Source organism: Prinia subflava, chromosome 12 (assembly GCF_021018805.1).
Source record: "Prinia subflava isolate CZ2003 ecotype Zambia chromosome 12, Cam_Psub_1.2, whole genome shotgun sequence".
Taxonomy (NCBI): domain Eukaryota; kingdom Metazoa; phylum Chordata; class Aves; order Passeriformes; family Cisticolidae; genus Prinia; species Prinia subflava.
Genome location: NC_086258.1, coordinates 1,940,517 through 1,962,109, shown reverse-complemented (window position 1 = coordinate 1,962,109; position 21,593 = coordinate 1,940,517). Strand labels below are relative to the sequence as shown.

The window sequence follows — 21,593 nt, the reverse complement described above, 5'->3', positions numbered from 1 at the left end:
TTCAAAAGTTACTGCTCAGGATGTGGGAAGGGATAGAGCGAGGCAGGCTGATGTTCAGGCTGAGCTGTCTCCCTGCACCACCTGCACAGGTGCCAGCACAGTGGTGGCACCACTGGAGCTGAGCCACTCACCAGGGATGGGCCAGACAGGGCCCCGTTCCCTGTGTGACTTTCAGGACACCTGAGAGCCTTCCTCAATCCAAGCCAATGCCATCAGACTGGATAAGCCCCCTTCAGGAGAGCTGGGGATGGTGTCAGAGGACAGCCTGGCATCACCCTCTGTCCCAGGGCACAGCCTGGCTGCCAGCTTACCCCCAGTAGGAACATGCTGCTCCTCCTTACCTTTTTTTTTTTAATGCACTTGTTCAAAAAGAAGAGGTAGCAGCATTGCTGTAGTGGGGGGAAGGCAGGAACAAAAGAGTCCTCTGAGGCAGAAGCAAATTTCTGCTCTTCCTCAACTCATTTTCAGGCAGTGACATCCCCTGTAAAAATAAGGCCTTTGGGGACATGGCTGGAAGGCAGCCCCTCCACCTGACACCAGGGCCTCCCACAGTCCTGCCCTCCCTTCTGCTGTTTGCTTTCTGGTAGAAGTGAGGTGGGCACAGCCAACCCTCACCTGCAATAACAGGCGTGGATTCACCCTGGGGGCTTTTGTATGGTTTTTATTCATCTGCAGGACCATACCAAATGCCACCACAGTAACCTTTGCTCACGGTGCTCTGTCACAGGTGGCTGCTGCTGCTGGCCAGGGAAGGAGTTGTGTGCTGGCAGTGTGGGCCAGCAGCTGGGCTGGCCTCATGCTCCTTTAGGAGTCCTTGCTTGGAAATGCTTCCAGCTCCCCTAACTCACCCTCACCCTGGGCTCCTGCCATCCCCATCAGTGACCTCACCACCCCATACCCCCAGAGCCAGCAGTCCATCCTGCCTCAGTTTCCCCTCCCAGCTGGGTCAGCCCTGCAGGGAGGCACCCAGGGAACACCCACATGGGACACTCCGTCTGTCTGGAGCTCCTTCATGCTCTCTTCAGGAAAGGCCAGGACAGCTGAGAGCTATTCCTGGAAAGCCTAAAAACGCCACGGCTGAGTCAGCGCCAAGGCTGTGCCTGCACGAGGCCATTGCAGGGCTCCCCCAGCACCACCTCCCTGCAGGGCTGAGCTGTGCCAGGACACCGCTGCCAGCAGCCCCTCGGAGGAGGCAGACAGACAGGCAGACACAGAGGCAGGGGCATGGAGGAGCAGCCCAGCTCCCTCTGCCAGCCCAGACACGCATCAATGTCACAGGGAGGGCTGTGGCAGCAGACAGCTCTCTCTGTCCCTGTGCCGCAGGCTGGAGCAGTGCCAGCCCCCAGGGCTTTTGTTCCACATCCCTGCAAGCCAGCACAGCAAATGCAAGGGTCAGCTTCAAAGCCATCTCTGCTGGTGGACTCGGGCCCAAAGGCAGCAATGACAGTGTCCCTTCCATGTCCATCCCATGGCTCCCCTCTCCATCCTCCCAGGGGCCCAGCTGTCCTGTGTGGATGCAGACATGGGACAAACCTGCAAGTCCAGGGCAGTAATTCCTGAGCACAAAGGGCAAATCCCCCTTGGCTGCAATCCCACACACACAGGGACTGCCCACCCTCTCCCTGTCTCCTTCCCTGCTGCTGGGAATCGGGCTGAGAGCTCCCAGCAGTTGGGTCCACACAACTTTTTGGACACAAAAAGCTGAAGAGCAGAGCTCAGTGACTGTGACTACCCAGCACACTGCTCCAGACCAACTGCTGATACCTGGGCTGGGCATTCCTCACAATCTCACTGCAGCTCTGCCAGGCAGGACAGGAACACCACCACAACACATCTCAGTTTCCGATCACACAACTCCACAGGGACAGATTTTCCCTTCAATTCCCGACACCTGAGGTAAGTCATGCCCTGCTGTTTCTTCCCTCACCTGCCTGCAGCTGTGGCAGCTCTGGGAGACATCAGCTGGCCCATCCAGTCCCACTGTCAGCCCAGGCTCGTGGCTCTGTGACCAGCTCCAGTGCCAGCCCAGCCCTGCTGCCAGCCCCTGGCACCCGCTCAAGGCTGGCAGAGCCTGTGATACCAGTGTGTGACAGACAGCAGCACTGCACTAGGAGCTATACAGGAGTCTGGGTCCCAGAAAACCAAGAGCCAAAAGGTCAGGGGTTTTCCACAAACACTTTAGGAACTGGGACTACCAAATTTTAGGCACATTTTGATGTCAGGCCTTCAAAGGGCACATTTCAGCACATGGCTTTTCCTTCCATCCTTCGCAATTTACTCTAGTTATCAAGAGATATGGCTCCCAAGAGCAACATCACAAGAACTGACTGCCAAAGCAGCTATCAAAGTTTTCCAGAGGCTGCAAACCCAACAACCAGCACACCCATCTCTTCCCACTCCACCTTCCTGCCTGGCTTTTGCCACTGCTCAGCTTGACCAGCACTCAGATCTGACCACAAGATCACAGCTCTCCCTCGAATCATTAGATATTTGAAACAAAAGTTGGAAGGAGCATTTTTTAGTGCAGTTACAGGTTTAAACCTCTCCACAAGTCCACACTCACAGCCTACAGCTCCAACTCATCTAAGCCCAATGGTCTGCAGCACCTTACAGACCCCTGTGACTGTCCCCCCTACCCCGACATCCACAGCTGGGCTCTCTGTGCTCAGCACATCCAGAATTGGGCAGGAATGTTTCCCATTGCCCTCCTAGGCAGTTTATCTCTGACTGCAGCCCCCAGGCCGTGAGCCAAGAGCCAGCCAGCCAACCGTCTCCCTTGGCAGGGACCTGAGAGCAAACAGCACTCTCACCAGTTGCTGTAAGAATGAGCTCAGTCTCCCTTCGATGCTAAAAGCTCTGCTTGAAAAATTGCTGAGCTACAAGAAACTGCCATTCCAATTTTACCCATTTCCTGTTATTAGATAAAACAGTATCAGAGGGCTGAGCTCCTGCTACCCTGGGCTTCTGCCATGTTCCTGTTTCAGCCACTGCCTTCAGCAGGTGAATACTGGCACATCTTGATTTCAACAGGAGCCAGAGCACAGCATGAATTATTTGTGCTAAGGCTGACCTATTTAACAGCAGAAAGACAGCATTCATTCAGGCCCAGATCCCCCAGAGGCTGCTGGTGTCACTTTACTCACAGGACAATACAACCCCATTGCTATCTCTGTCCATCTCACTGGCAGCAGGGGTGACTGTCTTAGGCTGATCCTGCCATGCTCCCAGCACTTCTCCTGGAGCACAAGTGACACCTCCACATCCCTTTCAGAGCAAACCACTGGCTTCTGCTGAGCTTTGATCAGTATTTTGTGACCACCACAAACACATGCAGGAAGAGCAGGTTGAATCCACAGAGCCTTGAGGCAGGGAGCAGTCCCTGTGAGAGCTCTGCTTCAGGTACACCAGGGCCAGAGGATGCTAGCAGTGTCTGCAGGGTGGCTGCCAAGTTCTGCTCAGGATCCTTCCCTGCACAGCTCCTGCTAAGCTCTTGTAGTCTGTGATCCTGGCTCCCATCCTCTGTGCACAGGCCAAGGCAGCCTGTGAGGAGTATTTCACATTGAGGGAATGCTGAAGTCTTGGTGATACATTTCTGCAAAGCTTCTCCAAACCACAGATCTGCACCAGGCCTCTGTGGACCGTACCTTTGTCTGCCAGGGACAGCGTGCTGTTGAAGTACTGCTCCTCCACAGTCCATGCTGTGTCGTTGATCTTGTTGGACACCCCACAGGATCCAATGCAGCTCACCTTGATGGCTGTGGAGAGACAGGAAACACGTCAGCATTGGGGGAAAGCAAAACCTCGGGGTCAGACTTGCTTCAGGTACTGTACTTTGCAGGAGCAGTGCCTCTTGAAAACACACACAGTGAGAAAATGGAGCAGAGGAATCAGGTCATGCTTTCATTCCAAAAGTATGTTTTCCAGCACTCCCAGCACAACTGAGCACTCCCTGCTACCCCAGTGCTATTCCCAGATATTATCACCTTTGAAGCTGGTTTCCTTGCACTGTGGAAGCCCTTACCAGCAGTGACTGCAGCTCCCTGACAGGTAAGCCTGGCTCCCAAACGAGGCAGTGTTCCCTCCCAAAACACGCACCAGCCTTGGCACCTCTCTTGGCTGAGAGGGTGTCACTGTCCCGACAGGGGTGAGCAGCCAAGGACTCTGCTGCCTCCCACCCCACAAGGAGCCAGGCATCCCACAGAGTGTCTCACCACCTCTGGGAGGAGAGACAAGTTTGGCAAAGCCCATTAACCAGCTGAACAAGGGGTTCAAACAGCCCTGTTTGAAGCAGCAGCAGAGAGCTGAACCCCCCAGTGTAGCCTGGACAAGCTCTCTGCTGCTTGAATTCACAGCCCTGTCACCCTCAGAGGACATTCCCAGCCCCTGGGAGCCTGACCCCAGCACCTGGGGTCAGTCTCAGCTTCAATGGCTTGCAGTAAAAGCACTTTGCCCATTAACATTTGTCCTGCATCAGGACCTCCAAAATGTCCATCTACACATCACTTCCAGCCAGACACCAGTTCTAAGGGAGTGGCTTCCTCCTCTGCTAGAGACACAGGGAACAGCAAAGCCACACAGGAAGGTCTGGAAGCATCAGAGGTGCCATTAGACCCTCCCAAAAGCAAGGACAGTAATTTGAGCTATGTTTGTGCCTTGCCTGGGGAAAGTCACGCCAAGAGCTCAGCCTGCAGCGAGGCTCAGGAGGGCTACGTGGCTCTCAGAGGAGCTCCCCACAGACATTTTCAGTTAGTCTTGGCCAATACTCAGCAGGTTGAAATTAGATTCTGATGTCGACACTGGACCACAGAGACAGATAAACGTGACAGACTGGCCTTGCTGCACAGCAAGAGATGATCTGCATTGCTACCCCCACGCAGGGAGGACACAGGCAGAGCTATCGTGCACAAACTGAGCCTTCAGGTCTGTCCCAGCCTGATCTCCCACCTGAATCCCATCAGGTTTTGCAAGAGCTTAACTGGAGCCCACAAAACTCCCGTACTCCATTTGCCAGGTGAATAGTTCTGCTGGCAGAAAGGTGACAGGATCCACCAGACAGACTCTTTGCCTGTTTGACCCATCTGCTCCCTGTATTCCAGCTGCATCCACAGGAAGCATCTCCCTGGGAAGTTTGGCTCCAGTTTGCCTTGGCTTAGGAGCTCTCCTCTCCCCTCCACAAGTGTTCTCACCCCTGTTGATATCAATACTTCCACTCAGCTACACAAACACTGAGGGCTGCATGTTATCACTGCTTGCAACCACCTCAAACAGCTCTCCAGAGCACCTGCATGCCCAATGTGACCTTGTCTTCTACACTGACTCAAGACAGGGTGAAAGAATCCCAAATCCAGCCCTCCCTGCAGGGGTAACACATAGTGAGGGGGGTCATGCAATCAGGGAGAAGGAGCTCCTCAGGGCTTAAATTCTGAAATCCCACAAGGAAGAACAGCCTCCCCATCAGATCTCACAGCTGATCATGACCGTGAGATGAAGAGCCTCTTGCAGTCCAAGTGTTGTTCTACACTCAAGGACAAAGGATAAGCAGCTCCAGATGCCAACTCTCATTAACCAAACATCAATAGAACAGCGAGGCTGACACATCTCTGGCTTGTTTGTGTCTGTGATGTGCCTCAGCATTTCCAAGGCAGGGAAAGAACAAGATAGTGTGGCCTGGGACAGGAACTCCCCCACCACAGCACAGAGCACACCTGAGCAGACACAAGTGCCCTCTCGATCTGAACCACCACAATGAACCCTCCACACATCCCCAGGTGACAGCCAATACTCTCTTCTGCCAGATGGCAGAGCCAAAGCCATGGAGGGGCCTCAGCATCAGCAGCAGGAAAGGTTGTAGCAGGGTGGTGTCCTGTGTATCACTGGTGCCATGTGTATCACTTTGGTGCCATGCTCCCACCTCGGACATACTGCCACATCTCTGGGCTCACAACAAGCCTGTCCCACTCTGCATTAGCCCACAAAACACAGATGGATCCAGTCAAATCAAGCCCAGACTCACCCACTCCATTCCCTCATTTTCACACAGGAGATGCAAGCAAGAAAAGCCCAACCAAAAACTGGAGAACATTCACATCCTTCAGGAGCAGCAGCCTCTGAGCAGGCTCCCCCTCAGCCTCCCCGCACCACAGGCACTTATAGATCCCCACCATCTGTTCAACACCCAGATAAGGGGCCGGCAGACTCTGCTTCCAGCCCGATGCTGCACTGCAGTGTGGAGGCTCTCCTGCTCCAGCGAGGCAGGTGGGTGGGAATGCTCAGGAACACACACTGTGGCCCAGCTCCCTTCCCACAGCAGACAGGCTCAGCAAGCAGAGGCAGTGGGTTTGCAGTCTGACACTCAGAGCCAGCCCGTGGCTGGGGCCCTGATGCCATGGTCAAGCACCAGGGCTAAAGTCAGACCATGTCCAAAAATCCCTCTACAGCTTGCTAAGGAGTTTTCCAACACAGGAGCTGACAGCTCTGAGGCTTCCCAATTAACCATTGCCATACCAAACTGGCACAGTCACAGCCAGCCTGTGCCTGGAGAGGAGGGACAGTCCCTGGAGGGATTGCTCTGGGCCTCCAAGGGGTTCTAGTCCTTCAGCCTCACCAAGCCCTCTCCAGCCACAATCCCTGACCATCACACGCCCCGGGGTTGCCATTCCAGCCCCAAGCAACAGAAAGCAGCATTTCAAGCTGAAAAGTTTGAAGGAATTTCACTCTCCCCTTCCCTCTATGCTCCCCACAGTTCCCAGTGTCCCCTCACCAGGCACACCAAGTCACCACACTTAGGACAAGCCTTGGAGCAGTTCAGGGGGCAGAGATTTGTTACAGAGCATCTTCTCCAAACTGCTCCAGACACATGAGCTCTCCCTCCCTCACTGGGGAAAAATGGGGTGGACAGTAACTCTGAGGTATTGCTGACAGTGTAGCTGGACACATATCCCACCTCACCCCCCATGATCCTGGAGGAGCCAACAGATCCCCAGGCCCCTGCAGGGTGGGTGATGCTGGGAGCAGCAGGTCCAGGACAGCCAGAGAGCCCCCCCAGTTTCATCCCCAGAATAGGAAAGACTGTCAGCCACAGGGCCAGTTTATCTGGAAGGTTTCAGAGGTGCCTGGCTCAACAGACCAAACCATTCATCTCACTCCTAACCAGGTTTTGGAACAGTGAACCATAAAATCAACCTCTCCATGAGCATCCCATGGGGCAGAGGGAGATACTGGGGACTTGCCTGGCTCTGTCTTGTACAGGCTCCTGCCCACAAGCAGGAGGAGGGACAGGGATGTGTGAGAGGCACAGCTCAGGAATGTGGCTCTGGGGGCAGCTGGAACCTAAAAATGGCATTGCTAGGACACACCTGGCAAAACCAGCACCATCACAGCTGCTGCAATGGAACCACCTGAGCACAGAGCTTGTCAGCCTGCCTGTCAGGAAGCAAAATGCACAGTCTGAGCCTTTCCAAGGAAATCTTGGAACTGCCAAGCTGCAGACAGAGGAAATAAGAATAGTTTCTACATCAGAATAGGCCAGTTCCAGTTATTAGAAACCCTTTAAAAATGCCTCTGGAATCCAGTGCTACCAGTGGCCCCAGTCACCTCCTTCCTGCTCTCTGTTTACTCAGGCTGATTTGAATACGTACAGGAAAAAACCAAAGTCCAAAAACTGTAAGGAGAGTGGAAGGGGGAGGCAAAGAGAAGAGATGAATGATGAAGCCATGCAGAAGGCAAGAGCCCTTCACCCCCGCAGCCCCTCAGGGACTGAGGGAAGCGGGCAGCTCTGCATCCAGCCAGACACATCTTTAGCAACACGCTGCAGCACGCGCCAAATGCTGGAAATAAAAGGAGACAGCTCAGCCATATCCATCTCTGCACAAAGTAAAAATAGAGATGCCAGGAGCTGGGCACGTCTGCTTTCTTCCAAGGTGATTTAAGGAGAGCAGCCGTAGATTTCAAACTGCTTTTTCTCCTGACCCAGTGAGTTGCCCTCCTCGGGGGAGCTGGCGTGGCACCTTGGGCATGAGGAAAGCACAGCACACGCATCCCCTCCTCTGCCAGGGGCAGGCTGTGTGTGCACATCCCTGCTTCCAAAATCCAGCCACATGCTGAGCAAGCAGAGGCTCAATGGTCACCCTGCACTCAGACCCAAGCGAACGCCTCTGACTTCAAGTCCCACCTATGTCACACACCCACCACAACAGGTATGGGCAGAGGGGGAGGGAAGAGGCTGCTGCATCTTGGTCAGTTTGGGTTTTCTAGGCTGGGCAGGGGAAGCAGCAAAACCAGTTCATAGAATCACTGAATACCCTGAGCTGGAAGGGACCCACAAGGATCATCCAGTCCAATTCCCAGCCCTGCACAGACCCCCACCAACCCCACCCTGGGCATCCCTGGCAGCGCTGTCCAAAGGCTCCTGGAGCTGTGGCAGCCTCGGGGCCGTGCCCATTCCCTGGGGAGCCTGGGCAGTGCCAGCACCTCTGGGGGAAGAACCTTTCCCGATCTGCAGCCTGAGCCTGCCCCGGACACAACCTGACACAGTTGGAGGCAGTGGCTGTTGCAGTTGGCAGCAGCTTAGGCAGGACAAACAGACCCTCTCATCATTCCCCTTCTCCGCAAGGACGGACGAAGAGCTGGCAGCTGAGCTCTGACATGGCACTTACAAACAGCCCTGGGATTTTGCCAGCTGAAGCCTACCCGGGTCACCACGTGGCCTCAGCCATGTCTGCTGGACCCAGAGGCTCCAGCCGTCCCTGCCGCAGGGAAGGAGGGGCCCAGCCCTGCACACGGGGGGTGAGATGGATGGCAGAGCCACTGTGTGCCTGCAGTGACCCCACACAGCACAAGGGACCAGGGCACGCTTTAGTGACGGAATCAGAGGGCACCCAGGGACTGAGATACCCTTTGGAAAATTCATGCACATCTGGATGAAGCTAACAAGGGAGCAGAGGAGGAGAAAGTGCTGTGGGAGTTGTGGGAGTCAAGTGGAGTCTGCATCAGAGAAGTCTTCATTTCATGGAAACCAGCCAGGGCCCCCTTCCCTCACCCCTCTCCATCAGAGCCCCAGCAGACAGTGATCACCACATTTTAACTGATTCTTTCAAGGTGCCAGGGACTCTCCAGAGCTGCAGGGACTCAGAGCATCCATGAGCTGGGAATGAGCCATTTTCCATCCCAGGGGCCAGAAGCAGCCTTGGGAGAAGGGGGTGAAGGATCCCTCTGAGCCCAAACCTCTCCCTAAAACATGGTAGTAGGGACCTATTGTTGACAGAAGGATGGGCTGTCACAGGATGGGCAGCAGGAGGTCACATCAACACACAGCACCACCTTGGAGTGACACCTCTGGCTTCAGCAAAGATCATAAGTTTGGGTACACTGTGAGATCCTCCAGCCCTGCATCTGTGTGAAGATGAGGGGTTTGAGGTTCCCCACACTGCCAGCAAAGCAGGACCACATAGCACTGGGAAAATGGAAAGCCTGGGAGAGAGCAAGACCCACAGGCAGAGCAAGTTACTCCCAAGCAAGTTACAAGTTTGTAGAGACTGGGTAGTTTCTAGAAAAGTTTCATGAAAAGTGGACACCAAGAGGGGCAGGGGCAAGATGAAGTTTTTCTACTGATGTCTTTACACAGAAACACACCCATACAGCTTCAGACAGAAAGGACTGAGCAGGAAGGCTGGAAACACACGAGATACACAACTCCCTCGAGTATGAATATATTGAGACACTACTAATTAAACCAACAGCTCCTAATTAAATCTCAGCTGTCCCCATCCTTCTGGGTCCATCCTGTCAGTTCTTGAGACACAAATAGTCTTGAGCATTTCACAAGCCAGTGAGGCAAGAGCAGAGCTTACAACAAGTGCTGGAGGCAGCGGCGGGTTTGGCACAAGGTTAAGGACTGTCTGGGGAGGTTTTTATCTTCTTCCTTCACAAGAGCCCAGCACAGGGACAGGAGAGGGATCTGGCCTCTAATGTGGAAGGAGAGGAGTTGTCTAGAAGAGCCGTCTATGCTTTCCATCTCAACCCAAATCCAAGCCTGTAGCCAGGCCCCAGGAGAGGTCTTGTCTAGAGTTGACACAAGGAGCAACATCTCCCACAGCACCAGCAGCCTCCAGCTCCTGAAGGACTTGGCTGCTGCTCCCCATGACCCAGGGATTCATCCCACCTTGCACAGCCTGCCAGCCATCCCCAGCTCACACCCAGCACAGCTCTGCTCGGAGCTGCAGACAGGCTCCCAGTGCAATACTGCGTGGTTGCTGTGTCTGACCCTCTCTGTCCCTGTGCTGCTGCCTGTGGCAATGCTCCTGCCATGCATGAGCCCAGCTGCAGCCCCACTGCAGAGACACAAACTTTAGCATCTTTTAGCCCCCAGGAGCAAGAGCAAGCAATGGCTCTGCTGCTCAGCCATTCCTTCTCCAGGCTGGCACTTACCCTCTGCAGCACCTTGCAAGGGGTTGGACCAGCCAAACCCCCACAGCAATGCAAGGGACAGTCCCTCCCTCCCTGACCTTTCAGTGTGCTGATTTCCAGGGCAGCAGAGCCAGCCCTGCAAATCCAAGCTCGGCAAATGCCATCCCAAGAGCCAGCAGTGCCTGTTGCCCTGCCTGTGGCAACAGGGTTGAACATGTCCACTGCCAGGCTGAGGCAGGAGGACCCAGCTGGATGTCCCACCTAACCTGCAGGAAGCCCAGACCCTCCAAAAACAGCCCCACACTGCAGGAAGGCTGAAGCAGCTCCTCGAGACAGCCTGGAAAAACTCGGCCTGTAGCAACCTCAGGGGAGTGACAGCTCTGCCACAGGGGCAAAGTGACCCACAGTCATTATTTCAGCTATGCATGAATTATTTTAGCCAGAGTCCAGCCCAGCACGAGGAGGGGCAGGTAGTATGGACACACAAGGATGCCCTCATTCCAGCAATGCAGAAGCCTCCAAAGGGAGGCTGGGCAGGGGTGTACCTGCAGAAAAGCAGGAGAACAAATCTTGTCTAAGTCCTTTCCCAGGCAGGTCAATCCTTCCCCCACTGCAAGCATTTTCTTCCATGAAGCTGAGAGCAACAGGGAAACCTACATTTTCCAGCTCCTCCCCAGAACCAAGGGTCAATATAAATCCTGAGACAAGAAAGCCAACTCTTGGGCTCCTGTTTAGAACAAACTCCTGCTCAAACAGAAGGCACTTCTCCCTTGTGGAGCCGACAGGTTTATTTATAGCATCACAGTGTTTTATCAGCACACTGGCTGCCCCCGGAGGAAGGGGGTCATCTCGAACATCTGGAATTAAATCCTCAGCTGAGTACACTTAACAAGCCTGGCTTTGCACATGTCGGGCTGCAGGGGGAAAACTCACCCGTGAACAAGGCCACACAGGCTGTGGGAGGGGGATGAACGCGTGCCACAAAGTCCAGGGGCAGCTCCTTAGCAACAGGCACGAAACACCACAGCACCTGCACTCGGGGCCTGAGCGAGGGGCTGCAGCCCACCCAGCCCCATCCCCACCATGCTACTGCTGCTACATCACCTCACTGCTCCCCAAACCTCCTCCACAAGGGGATGTTGGGGAAATCCTTTCTCCAAAACTGCCTCTTGCGAAACCAGGACAAGTTTGGGACTTTTTTGAAGCTTCAGACTGATGTAGGCCCCAGTGCTGAGCCACACAGTCTGGGAAGAGGTGGGGAGATGTGGCCTTGCTCTGCTTGAGAGCCCACAGTGGCAGAGGTGATTGTGCCATAAGAGCCAGGCAGAGCAGAGTCTGGACATGTCCTGGCAGTGCCTCAGACCAGCTTTGGGAGTCCAGACTTTCATCCCATCCTAAGCAGGTGGCACAGTCCAGCAGAGCTGTTCCTCACAGTCCCTGCTGCCACACACAGGGCAGAGGTCAGTGATGTCAAGCCTTGGGTATTCCTGCAAGGAGAATAACTGTGCCCCACCCCAGTGTGCTGAGGGACCATCCTCTTCCTCCCAGGCCAGACTTGCAGACACAGGCACTCCTGAGTGCTGGGAACAGCCAGATCAAAGAGCAGCAAGAAAGTGTTTGGCAGAGAGAGGCAGATCTCACATCTCCCCAGGAATATCTCCATGCCAGCCACCCACCTGAGCCACACTGCCAGCGCTCACAGCCTCCTCCTCTCCCAGCACCCATCCCTCCAAGTATTGGAGGGGAAAAGCAGAGAGGTTGCAGAGGAGCAGAAGGCTGGAGGAGAGATGGAGGCAACATTTCATGTGGAGCTTCAACTGCTCCAGGATGCGAAGCCAACTTTAATCTCAAAAAATTTCTTTCCTTTCTGCTTCTCTGGACAGAAATTCAGAGTGGGAAACTGTGATCTGTTTGGAGACTGCAGTGCCTGCCCTCATCCTAGAGCTGCATTTGAGGCTCACTTCTGTTCATGCCATCCATGAGGAAGCAGCCTCTGTTGTCCTCAGGTGGGATGGACTGCGATGGGACCAAGCTCCAGGCAGGGCCTGCAGCTGCCAGCCTGGCACAGGAACATCTCATATTCAGGGTCCAGGGTCCAGAAAAGTTTTACTCATGATCTCCTGCACAAGATAGATTTATTTTAATACATTTAATGTAGATTTAATTTACTCCATCCTTCTCAGGGGACCTGGGTTTTGTGAACCCTGAATTTAAGCAAGTTATGCTCTTCAAAGCAAAACAAGGCTGTACATACATAAGCAGTCAGGGCATCTTAATCTTCAGCACCTGGCCTCTAGAGCAGCCCTGTGGGAAGGGAGTGCAAGTCCCACATGCCCGACATGCAGGCAGACAAGTGGAACAGAATCAGCAGCTCAGCCTGGCTCACAGGAATGCTGATGGATGCCAGGACCTGCCAGCACTCAGCACTTCAGCCAGCCAGGGACCACAGCCACCCTTGCTCAGGCTGAGCAGTGCTAAAACAGAAGTGAGGAATGTCTTTTTTTTATAGCTTGCCCAAAGTGAAATAGGTTTCCACCCAGCACTTAACATTACTTTAGGCCAGAGGAGTTAAGATATTCTGGTACGCGGACTTGGCTGTCTAAAAAAGAAAGAACTGGGCAAGAAACTCCACCACAACCTACCACAGAGCACTGCAGGTCCCAGGGGGCTGTGCTGGATGCTGGTGTAAGAAAACGCCCCTTTAAACTCATTAACAAACTCACTTGTTCTTTCCCAGCAAGTGCAAAGCCTGGCACCTTTTCCCACCTCGCTGGCAGAACAAGCTGCGATTCCCGTGGAAAAGCAGCAGCCAGGGAGGCTGAACTCTCTGATGTCCTGGGAACACACCTCTGTCCTGGGAACACCCCTCTCTGTTCGACCACCGCCAGCCCTGCCCCACCTTTCCCACACCCTGGAGCAGGTTTGACCAGCTCTTTCCCCAGACAGCCCCCTGCCCCCGCCGCAGGAGCATCACCCTCCACACTGGGTGCAAAAGCCACTGCAGAAGATAAACAGCCGACTGATCAGGTTTCCCTACTCACCACAAAGAGGTTTATTCACCAGAGCCTACTCCCTTTTCAGACTCTTTCTAAATAAATGCTTCAAAGACTTCTGGAAATTCATGCTTAACAGGCTTACTGTAATACCAGAGCAGCAGGGCTCCTGTGGGCCAGGCTCTGCTGCGGGGCTGACTCACACTCATTTTCTTCCAAGACTCTCAGATAGCCTTTTCTGAGATGTAAGGCTACAAGTCCTGTTGGCTGGTGCTCAGTTTGGCAGACCCTCACTGCCACCCACGACACAGCCAGACACAGCTCTCCCAGCCTCAGCAACAGACAGCCCTGCAGACAAAGTTCAGGAGAGATGACATTTCTCCATCCCCTCCTGGGGCTCAAGGGATGCTCCTGGGCACAAATCCCCCAGCACCCACTCTCCAGACAAGGAGCACATGGAAAGTCATCCCAGCACCTGGTGGGACAGGAGGTCTGTCACAGGCTGGATGCCCCTGGGGCTGCAAGGACTCAGCACAGACCACACTGTCACAACCTGGCATCGTGAGCGAGCCTCTGCCTCCACGGCAGGACCAAAGCAGCACACTCAGGACTGCTCAGCCATCCTGGGAACAGGAGTGCTGGTGTGAAGGATTTGAGCCCACTTACAGGGAAAGGAGGCAGGAGCAAGGAGTCAGGAAACCACGTGGAACCACACCGGGGTCTGTCCTCCTGCTGCCCGAGGCGTTGAACTCACAACTCAGCACACAGAACTGCTGGGACACCTCCAAATGATTTAGTACTGCTGCAGCTCCCAAGCACAAGCCTGGAGCCAGCTCTCCTCCTCCTAGAAGGGGAGGTTTCAAGGGCTTTTTCCTGAAGAGCCTTATTTACAACCAGTAAAGCGAGCCTGCATTTAGTGCCTCCTCATTCTGGCTGGATACCAACACAGACAGGTTCTTGTTGGGGAGGCAGGAAGAAGGCACAATGTGGGATGAGAGATCCCAGCCTCACTGCTCCCTGCTAGTGATCCCAGCACAGGATGGGAGATCCCAGCCTCACTGCTCCCTGCTAGTGATCCCAGCACAGGATGAGAGATCCCAGCCTCACTGCTCCCTGATGAAGTTCCCAGCCTGAAATGGGAGATCCCAGCCTCACCTGCTCCCTGATGAAGATTCCCTCTGTCACACTGAGCTCTCGTGCACTGCTTTCACACATCTCAGTTGTCAAGAAATCTCCCAACCCCAGAATCTTCAGAGAAAACAGCCAGGATCCACTTCACTAGGCATAAGAGCTGCTCCTATGATTTTCTTTGATGTCATTCAACACAAGCAGCTGGATTCTCTATTTATAGCAAGATCATCAGTTTGGAAGGATGACTTATGTTCTTGTTATCACCAGAGCACCAGATACATAACAAATTCTTGCTGTGGAGTGCTACAGGTTGGTAAGACAGTCCTCACAGTCAGGCTGGGCTCCTCAGAGATCCAAGCAGACAGAAGAGGAACATCTGGGACCTGAGCTGAACCTCTGGCCCTGACATTCAGACCCTGCTGCTACTCCCCATTGAGGAGGCTCCAGTTTCTACCCATACAGTGAGTGTTCCTCCCTAGAGTTGTTGTCTTCCAAGCCAATTTGATCGCACTCCTATTGCAGGGAATATTTGGGATTCAGGAGGGTGTGTTTGGGAGGGATGAACAGTGAATTGCTGCAGTACTGTTGCTCTGGTCTGAGCTGCCTGAGCCAGAACAACTGTCAGAGAGCAGAGTGCCATCAGCAAGAACAAAGGAGTGGAAGTCATAAGCATTAGTGCTCCAGAAATGATTCATGCTTCTTGGAAACAGCTTTTGCTATGGATATCTGACAAACTCTGGTTTTTAAGGAAGATTAGGGTGCTCAGAGATCAGGGTATTTTTAAACTAGGTCTCTAAATAATTCCAGGTTAGCACTAGCTTGCCATCCTCATCTTGCTGAGAGGGTCAAAAGCAGCTCGATACTTACCTTAGGACACCTCCACTGCCATCATCCAGCATCTCAAGATCCCAAGACACCTGTGAGAATTTACTCAGGCCACGCAATTCAAACCCATGGCAGTGGCCACCCCTCTGCACAGAGCAATACCCAGCCACAGGTACCCACACTGTGGTAAAAGGCTTCTACCCACAAACTGAGGGACAGCAAAACACCTCACTCCCAGCCAACTTGTGCACCCCATCACCTACTTTTGATTTGCCATCAGAGAGAGAGGGGAATGTGGACTTGCTGTTTAAAAGCCATCACAAGCAGACAGAAGCCTGAAGGCCTTTGTGGTATGGATCCATTTCACCTCCGTTTTGGATCCTGAACACAGCCCAGTGACTCTGAGCACATGCAGGCACAACTGTGCACAAGGCAAAAAATACACTGACTGGCAACACTCTGGTCCTTTGCTCATTTTCTCCTCTCCTAAGCACTTTGCATTTCTCCACGAGAGATTTGAAGAGTGACAGATTTTAAGAGCAGCACAAAGAGGCAATTAACTTTCACAGCAATTCTTGCTGCCAGACTCCAGAGGTCACACCAGTAGCCTAAAGGCTGTACATTGCATATCTCAGCGATCAGCCCTCAAGAAAAGAGGCATCAAACCAAAGCCCAGCCCCTGACATGTTTGCTAGGCCATTTCAGGAGTAGCTGCCCTGAGCAGGAGAAGGAAAAGACCTTTCCCAACACCTGACAGAGCACCTTTCTCTATGCTTTGGCACAGGTCACATCTGCAGCAGGTCTGCAGCACAACCCAACCACTCCACTCCCTTCTTCTCTTGGAAGGGCCTGAGCATCTCCTGTCTGGACAGCAGAAGATGATCCACATGTCCATCCGCCAGGCCATGAGAGCCTCTAGCAAGACTGCACCAAGTCAAGTGACAGCTCTGTGTCTTCTCCACACCTACTTCTTCCCTGGGGATGACTTACAGCACGAAGTATTCCGCAACACGCTCCGAGTGGAGCATGCCCATCCATGCACCTCCCTGGCTGCTCCTCCTCTCCCAGCACAGCCAGGGATTGGGAGCTGCCTCGGGATGAGAGGGATGGAAACCCACAGGCTTCTTCCTCCCAGCCAGGGAGCCTCCCTGCCGCCTACCTGACTCCAGCCCTGAAAGATAAGCTCCATCTCTGACAGCTCTGCACCGCTCCAGGGAAGGGATAAGCACTCACACCCCGCTTGTCACACTTGGAAGCAAATCAGACAGACAGAACTCCACTCCACTTGTCCTCCCATTTTGTTAAACAAGGCATGGGAGGCTGTGGCACGTCTCCTCGCCAAGGAGGAGCAAACAGTTTTTCAGCTGAGCAAGTGGTGCACGGGCAGGGAGAGCAGTGGGGAGCGGCTCTCTGCAGCAATAAGAGACACAAACCCATCTCGTGATTAGTTATTGACTCCAGAGGAGTTGGAGCTCGAGCAGCAAGCCAGCCAGGAGAGCAAAAATCCCTCTTTTGTTCCCCAGCCTCAGACAGGCTTGGCCACACAGCTCCCTGCTGTCTCGCTTCACACAATGAGAAAAGAAAGTTAATCCAGCTCCCCTACAGCAGGAGCCATCCAGCCTGTGGGAGTGATGCTGTGGAGCCATCCGTGAGCATTCCTGTGCAGCAGTGCCAGCCTGGCCTCATCCTGGCACCCACCATTGCTGGTGGGTACCAGACAGCTCGAGGACCTCATGGGACATTGCCAGGATCACCAGGGACAGTGATGGTGCTGCTCCTGCCCTCCAAACCCCCGAGCTTGCTCAGGTCTGCAGGCACCACACTCCCTCCCCACGCTGCACCCCAAAGCAGGAACCAGCCATGGGGTCCCTGCTGTCCCCAGTGGTGAGCAGGTGACCCATGCTGCCAGCAGGGATTTCCAATCCTCCTTTACAGACAAATTTCTGACTCAGGAGAGAGCCACACCACTATGCAGGGACTGAATCCACCTTTTCCCCAGCACTTTTCCAAGCCACAGCCTTCCTACAGGAACAATGTTTTCCACTGTACCAGAGGTCAAGTGGTAGGAGAAATGTGGCCAACAGAGTCCTTTGATGTCATCCCTTCCCCTCAGGAAGGGCACAGGTTACACACATGTCAGAACCACCAAACCCAAACATCTCCCTACTGCCCTTCTAGGGAGCAGAAGTTACCTTTTAGTTTGGACACATGACCCAGGATTTCAGAGCCCTGCTCTTCATCCCCCTTCACCACCAGATTTCCCTGTTCTCCATATGAGAAGTGAGAATGTTTACTACATTTAAGATCAGAGAAGAAAATTATGATTCATGGGCTCTCTGTTCTGCAGAAATAGGAATTATGTTTCTGTATTTCTAGAGCATGAACAAACACGGGTACTTGTGTCTGGAGCTTTGTAGTCCAAGGGAGTGATTTTAGAGTCAAGTCATCCCTGCATAAACCTGGACAGCCAAATAACAGAGTAGAGAATTGCAAAGTGCTGAAATCTGTTCCGGAAAGCACTTGCTGTTTCTTTACTCTCAGTGACCTGGCAGAGAGGGCTGTTATTTTAACATTACGCTTGTTGAAGCCTGGCTGAACTGCAGGCAGGACCAGAATAATCCACATGGCCCCTGGAAGCCACAGAGTTGAGAGGAAAGTGCTCCAGCATCTCCAGGCAGCACAAGCCTTTGTTCACACATGCTCCTGCCGGCAACCAGGACTGCCTGCCCTGCTCCAAATGAACCGGCTTCCCTCCTCCTTCCCCACAAATTAACTCCATCTCCAGCTGTCCCTGCACAAGCTTCCTGTAAGATTAATTATTCTTTGTACACACGCGTTTGATGATTTACCCAGCAAACCAGGCACAATGATTAGGAATTCTCCGTTTCCTTCAGCACTCTCCCCTGAGGCTTGGAAGTTTTTTGGGCAGGTCCTTCACCCTGGCACAGGCACAGGAAGAAGCGTGGCTCCTCAGAAGGTCCACGTGGGTCACCAAGGACCACTCAGTATTCATGATGCTGCTGCAAGATCAGCTGAAGATGATGCACTCCTGAACAGGGCTCAATGCCAGTCAGCAGGGCTGGCACTGACGCCAGTCTAAGTGGGAACATTTGTGATCCCAAAAGGTGTGTCCCCAGCTACGCTGTCCCATGACCCAATATTTCTCCTGTGTTTAGCAAGGCACAACGAGCTCTGTTTGTTTGCACTGTCACCTTTCAGAAGGCGTAATTTTCAAGAGCCAGAAGTTACCGTGTGAAGAGTCACCCGCAGGCCGGTTCCGGCTGTGATCTCACACAAGTCACCGCACCGGACCCGCCTGGCTCGGGAAATGGAAAGCACCAAATCGTGGTGCTGTGGGCCAGACCTGCCAGGGGTGAGGACTTTGTGTCTTCTCCTGGAAGCAATTTATTAGCCTGGAAAGTCACAGGTGGCCACAGAAGGTGTGTGGGGGTTATGCACAATGTAAGATGAGTTGATGCCACCTTGCTCTCCCCACAGCCCAGAAGGAAGCCAGAGCATGTCAGGTTGCCTGATCCCTCCAGTGCTGAGCCCACAGAGCTCAACAGGGCTCACAAGTCCCTTTAAGATTTCTTTCAGCAGGTAGTCACCTGCTGTTACACCAAAAGGGTGTTTCAGCAGCTACATGAGCCTCTTCCTCTGAGGGTGAGACATTTCCTTCATCCAGAAGGAAGGAGAGGGTGCCCAAGAGATCAGGTATGGAGGGTTTAAGCACCAGAGCCTGTAAGATACACAGCAGGAGGGAGAACACACAGCAGAGAGTCACCTTGTGCTTGGCAGAACTTGGTTTCACATTCAAATGTAACTTAATTGGGTGAGTTCTGACACCAGTAATGCAAAGTTTCTACCCCGGCTCATAAAACCACTGTACAGGAAACTCAACCTAAAAGAGCCGCACGGGTGACCTCAGCACAGCACAAACATCAAACACATGGAGCCCACCTCAGATTTTGGCTCAATGCTTCTGCCAGCTTTCCTGGAGCTCAGCTGCCCCAGCTCTTACCAAAATCCCTGTACTAGCCCCAACCACAGCAAAACCCCTCCTGAGTTCAGGACGTGTACTTAACACCAGACCCTGATGCTTCTCAGAATCAAAGCAATAAGGAAGCAGAAGGAAGGTCTAGAACAGAGAGACGCCTTCCTCCTTCCCTACAACAACACCAGGGAGCAAAGGAGAGCTGGTTTAGAGTAGAACCTGGCAGGTCCTCTCCAAATGGGAGTTGTAGAGGCAGCAGCAAGGCGTAGCTTTGGCCAGCTGGCAGCACAAGGGGCCAGCACACCAAACCCTTGTCCCTCCCAAGAAGCACCTTCAGGAATGGATGGAAGTCGACAGGATGGGCTGAAGAGGGAAGTCAGCCAGACTTCATTAAGAACAACTTTGCTGGAAGAAGTGCATCTGGGAGTACTCTCCAAGGAGATAAATGCTGGATCTGCAACTGTTTTGCTCTGACAGGAGTTAAATAGGCTACAAGTTTACACTTGTCCTAGATACTTTTTTCCACAAGAAGCTTCCAAAAGCTATTGCAGACAACCGGGAGAGGTGCTCGCAAAAGCCAGGCACAGGCAAACAGGCATAGGCACCATCATCCAGGCTGACAGCTCTCGAACAGAGACTTCACATTTTACATTACTTGGTCTTTTTTTTTTCCCCCTCCAATAATTTGTTACAAAGGCAGCAGCATGCACATACGAGAAGCAAGCAAGACCTCAGGGAAAACAGCAAATCGCTTCACATTTCCACAGCACTGAGCACAAAGCTGACTTGCAAATGCGAATGACTTCTCTAAGGCGGGGGAGGAAGCTCCCAGTTCGGATGATCCGAGCCCAGCAGCTCATTTCCCTGCAGCCCAGCCCCATCCCTCTGCCCGGACAGGACTGCACCAGCCACGAGCATGGCCTGGACCTCGCGGGGAGCAACAACAACCCCATAGCCCAACACCTCCTGCTCCAGACAACTGCTGCCCAGCGGGCACTCCCTGCCCTGGCACACACAGGACCTCGTACACACCCCGGACATCTCCCACGCTACTAGAGCCACAATTCAAACGCCCGAGTTCATTCGAGATGTTACAGGGCGGCTGCTCGCTGCGGACGGCGCCTGCGAGCCGGTGGATGGGTACCGCTCCTGCCAGGACACAGCATCGCCCATCTCCTCCCTCCTGCCGAGGCAGGGCTGCTGCCCACCGGCATCGCCCACCTCCTCCCACCGCCCTGCCCTGACACATTCGGGCTCCGTCCGACCCAGAGGCACCATGCTGGGGTTCGGGGCCGTGCCAGGGCGATGCCGACAGCCCTGGGAAGCCGCAGGACTCCGGGAAAGCAGAACGAGGCGGGCGAGCTCCTCCACCACCTCCCGCTGCCATCCCTGGGCACCGCCAGCTCCGCAGGCTGCTGTGGCACAGCCCCGCGCCGGGTTGTTTTGGGAAGGGGGTTGGGAGGATGTTCGCTTATTTATGGGATGGGAGCAAAAAGTAAGAGGAGGAAGCGGAGGAGGAAATAATCCAGCAGGTTGCTCCCAGCAGCCCCTCCCGGCCGCCCCATGGCAGCGGGGGCAGCAGCGACGGGGCAGCCCCGGAGCCGCCGGTGCCCAGAGCCGGGGAAGGGAACGCGGCCGCTCCCCGGCACCATCCCCACGGCGGCCGCGGGCCAGGGCAGCCCGCGATTCCCCCCGGGATACCCGCCCCGCCGCGTGGCCCCGCGGGCAGCGGGCACGGCAGGGCACGGCAAGGCCGCGGGCTCACCTCGGTACTGCAGCGAGCCCGAGAGCCGCACGGTGACGGTGCCGGCCAGCGGCTCGCCGGGGCTGTAGACGACGCGGCTGTCGCCCAGGCGGATCTCGAAGAGCTGCACCTTCCCCATGGCCGCGCCGGCCCGGCCGCTCTCCTCCTCCGCTCCGCTCGCCGGCTCCGCTGGTACCTGCGGCCCGCGCTGTGCCTGCCCCGGCGGGCGGGCCCCGCCCCGGCCCGCCCCGCCCCGGCCGCGCTGAGGGAGCGGGGCGGGCCCGAGGCGCGGGGCAGCGGCGGCGGCAGGGCCGAGAGCAGGGGCTGCCGGTGGGTCCCTGAGTGCCGAGGGAAGGGGCCACTTGTGCGGCCAGGCTGAGGGGAGGGAGCAGGTTGTACGGCTGGGCTGCGAGGGAAGGGGTGGCTGATGCACCCCTCGCTGATGTAGGGTCAGGCTATGAAGCAAGGGGAAGCTGGTGTATCCCTGACTACTACAAGGGAA

General features: G+C 54.5%; 1 protein-coding gene across 1 annotated transcript in view; it reads right to left on the bottom strand.

Moving 5' to 3' along the window:
* The window catches only part of ARRDC1 (arrestin domain containing 1), a 35,623-nt gene extending 14,291 nt beyond the window's left edge, over nt 1-21,332 (bottom strand). The window contains exons 1-2 of the mRNA XM_063409040.1: nt 21,113-21,332; nt 3,645-3,755 (exon numbers count right to left, since the gene is read on the bottom strand). Coding sequence (XP_063265110.1) covers nt 3,645-3,755; nt 21,113-21,230 — 229 coding nt within the window. The 5' untranslated portion in view covers nt 21,231-21,332. The remainder of the gene's footprint in view (nt 1-3,644; nt 3,756-21,112) is intronic.
* Between the last annotated feature and the right edge of the window lie 261 nt (nt 21,333-21,593).